At 45.5% G+C, this 9,012-nt stretch overlaps 1 protein-coding gene across 1 annotated transcript; it reads left to right on the top strand.

Moving 5' to 3' along the window:
• Positions 1–2,231: 2,231 nt before the first annotated feature.
• Positions 2,232–4,728, top strand: LOC104457426 (lysozyme g-like). Its single transcript, XM_010084210.1, has 5 exons — positions 2,232–2,295; positions 2,665–2,766; positions 3,028–3,224; positions 3,348–3,486; positions 4,595–4,728. The coding sequence occupies exons 1-5, from the start codon at positions 2,232–2,234 to the stop codon at positions 4,726–4,728; spliced, it is 636 nt and encodes a 211-aa protein (XP_010082512.1).
• Positions 4,729–9,012: the final 4,284 nt, after the last annotated feature.

The following is a 9,012-nucleotide window of genomic DNA, read 5'->3' as shown; positions in this document are numbered from 1 at the left end:
CTGAAGGAGAACTGACGGGAATGTAAACAATGGAAAGATCCAGATGTAAACAAGAGAATGAATTTGCTAGAAAATAGTGTGTTGTTTTTAGTTAATAGCCAATAAAAGGTTTTGTAGATGACATATTCACAGTAGTAAAAGACTATAAAAGTAGTTGTAAAAGAGCAATAAAGTGATTCCTCTTCACCACCTACCGGAATTCACTCTTAGATCCCCCTGCTACAATTCTTCTCAAGCAAATATGCCAAGTCCACAAGGCACTCCTCTGCCCAGGTATTAAATAATGAAGGTAAACCGGGGGGAGCAGCATGCTGCTCCTTTCATCACCAGCTTTGTTCAGTGGCTCCATCTTGTGAACACACTGTCAGAGGTTGGATGAGACCCTGTGCATCCACTCCATCAAAGGAAATAGAGGCTTGCAAAGAAGGGCACAGGCAGAACAAGTCAGTCCCACCATTAATAAAGCTGTGCCCAACAAGCCCTACTGCACTTTGCTTTCTGCCCCCTACACACCCTCTGGGAGAGAGAGAGCTCTTGAGGGCAGCCAAGGAGCTTGGTGGACGGAGGCAAGGGGCTCTAAGACCTTCTGACTTGGGCAACTGAAGGCAAATAACCCCTCACTAACCTGATGCTGGTATCCCTATCATTGGTGTCTCTCCTCAGGTGGCAGACGCAGTTTTGGTGATTGAAGATGCCTGGCTCATTACAGTACCTCTACCAGCAATGCCAGAAACCTCTCCCCCTCACGGCAGAGAGAAATGTTGAGCAAAGGGTTGTCTGAATAATTTCAGAGATGTGTTGGGCTCATTAAAAGCTATTACGGGGAGAAAAAAAAAAGCTGAAACAACAAGGCATCATTATTATTTTCTGCTGATAAGCAGTGTTGGCAGAGCATGCTATCCCATGAGCAACCCCTAGGTGCAGGGAGATGGGCCACCAGGGTGGGTATGGCTAGTCTCTCAGAAGAGTGCTAGCCCAGGCAGTAGGGCTAATGGCACTTTGTGCCACATAGCCGACAGCCCGAGGGCAGTCCCAGCCCTCTTTTCCTGAGCAGTGAGGACACAGCCCGCGATGCTGGGATGGGACTGGGGCAAACACCTGCAGAACAGCTGGATGCTGGCTCTTTAGCTTGGCACTCACCATGAGTCCCTCCAGGGACAGGCTGTGAAATGTAAGATGTAGATGGAGAGATGCCCAGAGAAAAATAGGATCAGGTATTTTTCCCTTCAGAAATCTGGAAAATGCCCCTCCCAAGAACATACTTGCCACCATGCCAATGTCTATAGCGCAACACATTCTGTTTACATGAGAAAGAAACGCTGTTAAGTCTCACAAAGCCACAGCCCAATACATTTCATCATAGTGTCAGATTACAACCTAACAGAAGTTAGCTTTCCCCATATATTAAACTTCCCCAAACCTCAGTCCTGTGCCAGAAGCTGAGCTGCAGACAAGTAGGTAAGATACCACCGCTCAGGGCAAGAGCTATTCTCATTCCCTTCAGCAATACCTTCTCCTCAGTGGTCCAGGGGCTACAGCTTTTTGCTGCATGAGATTTCTGCTTGAATACGGATACCAAGATGTGTCCTGTAGTTCTGGATTTCGGTCACCTAAATTTAGATGGCTCTCATCCGTATGTGAGCCTATCTCCCTAGGATCCCCTCACAGCCAGCGAGGGGAAATGGGTGCCTCCAGAGTACAGCTCACCCTAAAGCAGATGACCACAATGATTTAGACAGCTTGCCTCTTGAAAGTGCCGATTTCTGAGTATAAAGAAAGTCTCTGGAGATTCAGGTAAAGCTGTCCAGGAGTGGCAAAGGCAGTTTGTATACAAAATACGGGCAGGGAATAAGGGTGCTCATGGTGGGAGCGCTGCAGCACAGGGTGCCGGATATTACTAATTTCATTTTTTCTGAATTAAGTATTGGGGTTTGAGATTCAGAGGAAGTTACCAAGAATTTGTAGAAGATGCGGGTTTGAAACACCAGCAGAAGTGAGAGGTTACAAGTCTCTTGCGAACAGCGGCAGCCTGGTCTGTGCCGCCCCTGCCACTTGGGGTCTCTTACAAAAAGAGGTGCGACTCTGTTTGTGCATCATTTTGCTTATCCAGCCAAGAGAAATACCCTATCAGCCCAGAAATAGTTTATTTGTGTTTATTTGGCAACCAGCAAGGCATATTAATGTCTTCATGTGTGCCAATGCTGACTGATTGATTTTTCAGGCTGTTCTGCATGCTCAGGAAGAACCACCTCATGTACCCGATCCTGGTGCTGCTGGGCCTCGCTGCCCTCCTGGGTAAGTCTGTTGTCCCTCACTGCCTTGCCCCGAGCAGCCGCGGACGCACACCCCGTAGCTGGAAAGCAGGAGACATTGATGCACGTCCTCACCTCCTTCCCCAAAACCTCGGTTGCCCCCACACTCTGTCGGAGGAGAGCGTGCTCGGGTCCCCTTGCGAGTCTTGCAAGTCTCTGAGGGAAGGGGGGGCTCAGGGTGCAGGGTGCAGGGCAGGACATCATCCCCTCTCCATCCCAGGGAGCGACAGAGGCAGCCCCGCACAGCTCCTGTGACCTGCAGCCTGTCCACTCTGGGGTGCAGCCTCCCCTTGGGTTTTACTTGAGGACACAGGTTTTTTACTGCTTGAGCCTTTCCATGTCACCTCTGCAGGTGCCTCCCAGGGCCGCACAGATTGCTACGGCAGTGTGAGCAGAATTAGAACCTCTGGGGCTTCCTGCAAAACTGCAAAGCCAGAGGGTTTATCCTACTGCGGTGAGTATCCCTCTTCTGCCAGACAGCTCCATTTCTCTGTGGCACAATAATCCCAAATTCTTCACATTTCCGAAGTGCTGAGCAGGCACTAGCTCCTGAGCCTGTATAATATCCCTGCAGGTGATCATCTACCTCCTCCCAGAGGTGAGGCAAACAAAATTTTGATGTAATTCTGTCTGTATTAGAAGGAGAGAGGTGAGAGACAATCCTGAGTTTTAAAAGTTATTAAGGAAATTTCTTTATTTTTTGTTTTAATTACAGGAGTTAGTGCTTCAGAAAAGATTGCTGAACGGGACCTAAGAGCTATGAATCAATATAAATCACTCATTAGAAGAGTCGGCGAAAACCTGTGCGTTGAACCAGCCCTAATCGCTGGCATCATCTCCCGGGAATCTCATGCCGGGAAAATACTGAAGAATGGCTGGGGTGACAATGGAAATGGATTTGGTTTAATGCAGGTATTTGCTGATACTCCACTAAAATCTGATAAACAAATAGCATATAAATAAAAGTAAGCACCCTAAACAGATCATCCATTACAGCAGGGAAGTGACTTTTTTCTGTTGTTTTGATATTTCTAGGTTGACAAAAACTCACATAAACCTGTGGGACAATGGAACAGTGAAGCTCATCTTAGACAAGGCACAAACATACTTATCTCAATGATAAAGACAATACAGAGGAAGTTCCCAAGCTGGACAAAGGATCAACAGCTGAAAGGTAAGGTACAGGCCATCGGTTTTGTCCAGGAGAGAAGAAAAACTTTAGGATGAGAACACAGTGAATTAGTTCCTGTGTTCCTCAATAATCATATTTCCAACAGGCTGTCGCTTAGCTTTTCACCCCTCTTTTTATTTCACTGTGAAAAGACAAACTGACAATTCAGTGTAGTTTCTGCCTTTCCTTAGTATGGCAGCCTCGCTGAACTTCCATCACCATGTGGCAAATACTTATACACTCAAAATCTAGTCTAAATAAGAGCTGAGCTTTCCTTATCTGACCATAAGGAGTCTCCTACCGCCATTCAGGTTAACAAGTAGCTCAGTGGTTTACTCGAATGGGGCCAGCAGTTCACTCCATATCTCTGTTTGCAAAGGAGACGAGGTGTTTGCTCTCAGAGAATTGCAAAACTGTGCCTTGCAGCATGGAAAAGCTGCCTGCTTCAAAGCAGGCTGCACCTCGCAACCCCCTTGGACTGCTGGGGTGCCAAGGCAGCCTCATTTCACAGCCACCTCAGATGCCTCTGCTTTTCAGCACGGCATATGGAGTAGCATATATGCAGCGGCAAGACAAAGATAATGCAATGTATGAGTGTGTTTTAACTCTCTTTAAGAGCAGTAATTTTCAAGGGTGAGAAGTAACAAGGATGCTGAATATACTATATTGTATTGTATTATGTTATATTATATTATATATTGTACTATGTTTTGTTTTACTAACAAGCCCAGTATATTATATTATATATTGTACTATGTTTTATTTTGTTTTACTAACAAGCCCAATGTAAATGAAGGGCTTGTGCTGGGCCAGGTAAATGGTGCAAGTTCATCAAGCTGCAAATATCTGTGAACACAAAACCCCAAGTATCTTTCTGATATTTTGGTGGATTCAGGAACAGCTGTAAGCTGTTTGCAGAGCCCCACTTAAGTCGGAGAGTGTCTAAAACCACCGCCTATGCCCCTTATGAAGTCCCGATGAGTGAAAGCTTTCAAAACCAGTAAAAGCACAACACATCAGGCTGGAATTTTACCTTTTTTTTTTTTTTTTTTTTTTTTTTTTTTTTTTTTTTTTTTTAGTCTGTATGACTTCTTTTGGTATTTCATTTCAGGTGGGATTTCTGCCTACAATGCTGGTGCTGGCAATGTCCGAAGCTATGACAGAATGGACATCGGCACCACCCACAATGACTACTCCAACGATGTGGTTGCACGAGCCCGGTATTACAAGAGACACGGATACTAGACTCGGGAATCTTTACTGAGTAACTTCCTTACCATCACCTGCTTGACACCCCTGAAAGAGACAAGACACACAGCCGCTGCACCCCACACACCCATACAGATGCAGATGTACATTAATAATCTGCAGACTAAAGCCCTGAAATTTTAAAACAATATTCAGTAAGACACCAGTCATGTAGGTTTTTTACAAGGAATATGGTTTGAATTTTAAAAAGGGAATATTACCAAAATCTTCATGATTTGTTCTGTTATCAATGTATTTCCCTGAGTTATGAGGACTATCTTGTTCTGCTATTGATAATTAGGCATACCCGATCCTAAAACACATTTCTGACAAAATCTGTCATTTTCTTCAGTAATCAAAAGGCAAAATACTTCCTTGGATATTAGCTTCATGATTTATTTTTTCAAAGCTGCTTGATATTTACATTATGCTCTGGAGTAGTAATTTTTTTCTGAATGCTAATTTTTCATACAAATGCATAGAACAGAGATGGATGTTTTCAGTCATACAGAAATAAGCAAACAAAAATTGAATAAAAGTACTATTAGCAAACAAAGCAGGACTCTAAGGTACTCATAGTGTCTTGTGTGTTAGCGAAGTTTGGATAAGTATGATGTTAATTTTAGGCACATAGAGAAACTGAGAAGGGAACAGGATGAAATATATGTTTGCACTTCATAAAATTCTTTTGCCTCCCTCCTGCTTATAGAAGAAAACAGCAGTCTTTAAGTTTGTTGTATTTTGGTGCTCCTATTCCTTCTAGACCTGGAATTTAACTATTTTGCGGGGTGGGAGTGTGGAAAGGCAAGGAAAGGAGAGGGGTAGATGCCTGCAGGACTGAATGACACTTGTTTTTTACAGTTAAAGGAAGAGTCGGTTTTGGTCTGGCCACAAGCAGTGCAAGCCATGCCTGTCCCAGCAGCATCCGCTTGCATGCTGAGGGAACTTCCTTTATTCTTCCCCCAAGAGCACACCTTCTGGGACTGGGAATACCTGTATTTCAAAATAATTAGAAAAACCACTACTTGCAAGCATTTTAAATGGATAGGAAAATGCAGTCCAAAGCCATTAACAGTTCACAGAGTTATGATACACATCCTCCCAGAAGCAATTAGAGACCATGTTGCAAACATCCAGCATGGATTTAAACAGGGTAAATAGTGCCCAGCCAACCAGTCTGCCTCTTGCAATGAGATAACCAGCATTATGAAGAAGGAGAGAGGAGCAGGTATACCTTGACCTGGCAAGGTCTTTGCCCCAGCCTGCCGTAGTATCCTTGTAGCCAGACTGGTGAGACACGAACAGGACAGATGGGTAGAAAATTGGCTATAAAATTGCCAGGCTCCAAGCGTAGCCGTCAGCGTCACAAGGTCCAGCTGGTGGCCAGTTGCTGGTGGCATCCCCCAGCGATGGATCTTCCAGCCACTACTGCTTCGTGTCTTCAGCAGCAATTCAGATTAGGGACAGAGAGCGCTCCCAGCAAGTTCACAGATGATACCAAATGGGGGGTCCTGGAGATGCTGGAGAAATGGGCTGATGGTAACCCCATGACAATCAACTAAGACAAAGGCAAAGCCTGGGACAGAATAACCCCATGCACCTATATGGGCTTTGAGGCAACTGTCTAGAAAGTAAACTGTGCAAAAAAGGGACCTGGGGGTCCTGGTGTGCACCATGGGCCCTCATGGAGATGTAGACTAAGAGCACGCTGAGCTACGCTAGCAAAATTCTAGCCAGCAGGGAGGGGAACAATCATTTCCCTCCCTTTTGTGTTTGTGAGGACACACCTGGAGAACTGTATCCAGTCTGGAGCTCCCTGACACAAGAGGGACACTAACACGCTGGAGTGAGCCCAGCAGAGGCCAGAGGCTGGTCAGGGGCTGGAGCACAGACACACAAGGAAAGGCTGAGGGAGCTGGGTCTGCTCAGCCTGGACAAGCAACAGCTGTGGGGTGACCATGCTGTCTGTGCCCTGACTGCACCAACGGGCTCTGCAGTCTCTTCCCCCTCTCCCACAGGGGTCTGGCTGCTTGCACAGAAGGTCAGCTCTGATATTGCACTATGACAAGCCCCATCTGTTCTCCCCTCCCATGTGTCCTGCCTGATGGCTCAGGAGCTGCATTTAAGCTCACACCCTTGCCCTGAGTCCTCACCTCAGCTGCGCTGGAAGTCAGCGTGTGCCTGGCTTTGTAACCAACTGATCCTGATTTTGCCCCATTGACTTTCCTTCCCAGCTTGCTTTTGAACCTGTTGTGTAACTATGGACTTGTCCTAGTAGGTCACCTCAACTTGTAAAGACCTTGCTTGCTATCACCACAGCAAGTGGTGTCTGCCTCGTTGCCACCCTGCAGAAGTGGCTGTCTGACAGCATATGCTTGGAAACTTGGGAGAGTCACTTGATTTTTCTAAATGCAGGCTACACAAATCACCCAGAGGTAACAAATGCTGACCACTATTCAACTCTTAGATCGACCCATTAGTCCTGCAGATTGACTCTGATCAATTGCTTCTGCAGATGCCTCATGCCACTCGTTCCCTGGACCAGCATGGCGGGATGTCCCTGTCCCAGGGCTCATCAAACCACAGGCTCCATTAGCTGGAAGGCACCTTGCTGGCACCTCAGCTAAAGCTGCTATGAAATTACCTGTGTTCAACATACACATTTTAAAGCTACTTCTTCTTGTCTTACCTTGTACCAAATTGCTCACTAGTACATCTGAAGGCAAGGTCTTAGCACTGGCAATCTCCATACTAACTCCCACTGAGCCCACACAGCCAATGACAGGTGACATAAGGGCCATTGTGCATTTAAATACAGTTAAAGACCAGCACCTTGGTATTTTCTACCTCCTGGCAGCTGATGTAGCAGAGTTTTCTGGTAGTCATATAATAAATACGTGTCAAAAGCATCCTGCCTTTTTTGTTTCTTATTCAGAAAAAAAACTTCAAAGCTTTGTAATTTGCAAAGACATAATTGGCTTAATATGTATCTTCACAAGGTCCTCCTTACAGACACACAGAGATGGCTGCAAACTTCACAGCAGACATTCAGGGCAGACATCCCTCCATGTGGACATGTGACAACTTCACCTTCTCCCCATCCACGCCACCGAGGTGGGCTGAGCTCCGTACGCCAGGATTTGCCTCCCATAGTTACAGAGTGGATTTAGTCTCCAGCATCCAGCATCTCCTGCCCTCTGGCCCAGGGATCAATACAGCCAGTGCCCCTAGCCCAGGGCCAGAGAAAGGCAGCAGGTTGGGGGATGGGAGTGGGGAGGGCAGAAGTGTCCTGCTGTGGCGCAAAGGCAACCACCACACTAGTAGGCACAAGACAGTGTACCCTCTGCAATACGTGAAGTTTTCATGCTACTCAGCACCAGAAAAGCCTCAGCTACGGAGTGTGTTTGGTTTGGGTAGCCATAGCTCAGTGAAGATGGAGAGACCAACTGAAGAACCTCAAAACTTCAGCAACAACTATAAGTGAAGAAAACGTGACCTGAAGAAACTGCAGAAGTGGGATGGCTTAGACAAGAAAAAAAACATGCAAAGGACAGGTATATGTGCCTAAAACTATGCAACAGACAGCCAGGCAAGGGAAAGATGTAAACAGGTTTGCAATGTCTCTGTGTGAAGAGTAGAGCAAGTACACATACACAAATGCAAAAGTACACGTAGCTTCCCATTTTTGGCTTCCAGTTTTGAACAGCAATAAATACAAAACATTTAAGTATCGATCTTTAGTCTTTATCTTATAACAAGAAGAGACTTTGCTGTACTTAGGTGAGGTAATGAACAAGACTTCCAAAATACTTGAGAATTTATTTAAAGTCTCAGCTCAGCTTTGCAAGACCCAAGGCTTGCAAAAATGAACTAATTACAAAAGACAAGGAAATTTGTGCAATTTTTGTAACTTCCATGTCTCAGTCCTGTTTGCACTCTCCAGCATGGGCTTTACGTCTGCTCATGGGACAAGCAGAACTTCTGCAAAAACTGCTGGGGATTTTTGAAACCAAACCAATAAAGAAAACCAGCAGGGTTTTGAAATGTATGGTGCAACTTGTTCCCTGTAACAGCCACAGTCACTGCTTTCCTTCTTTCAGTACTCTGTTGGATCTGCACTGTCATCAGGCTTAACGCCTTTTTTGTTGTTTAAATGCAAAACTATAAAACTGAGCTTTGCTACAATGGTGTCTTAGTTAATTTCTTAAATATGAACCGTTATTACAGAAATAATAACGGTAATAATGGAAATTACCGCGGGTGCTGAGGGAGATGGCGGAA

Source organism: Pterocles gutturalis, unplaced genomic scaffold, assembly GCF_000699245.1.
Source record: "Pterocles gutturalis isolate BGI_N339 unplaced genomic scaffold, ASM69924v1 scaffold29235, whole genome shotgun sequence".
NCBI lineage: Eukaryota > Metazoa > Chordata > Aves > Pterocliformes > Pteroclidae > Pterocles > Pterocles gutturalis.
This window is presented reverse-complemented; position numbering and strand designations above follow the sequence as displayed.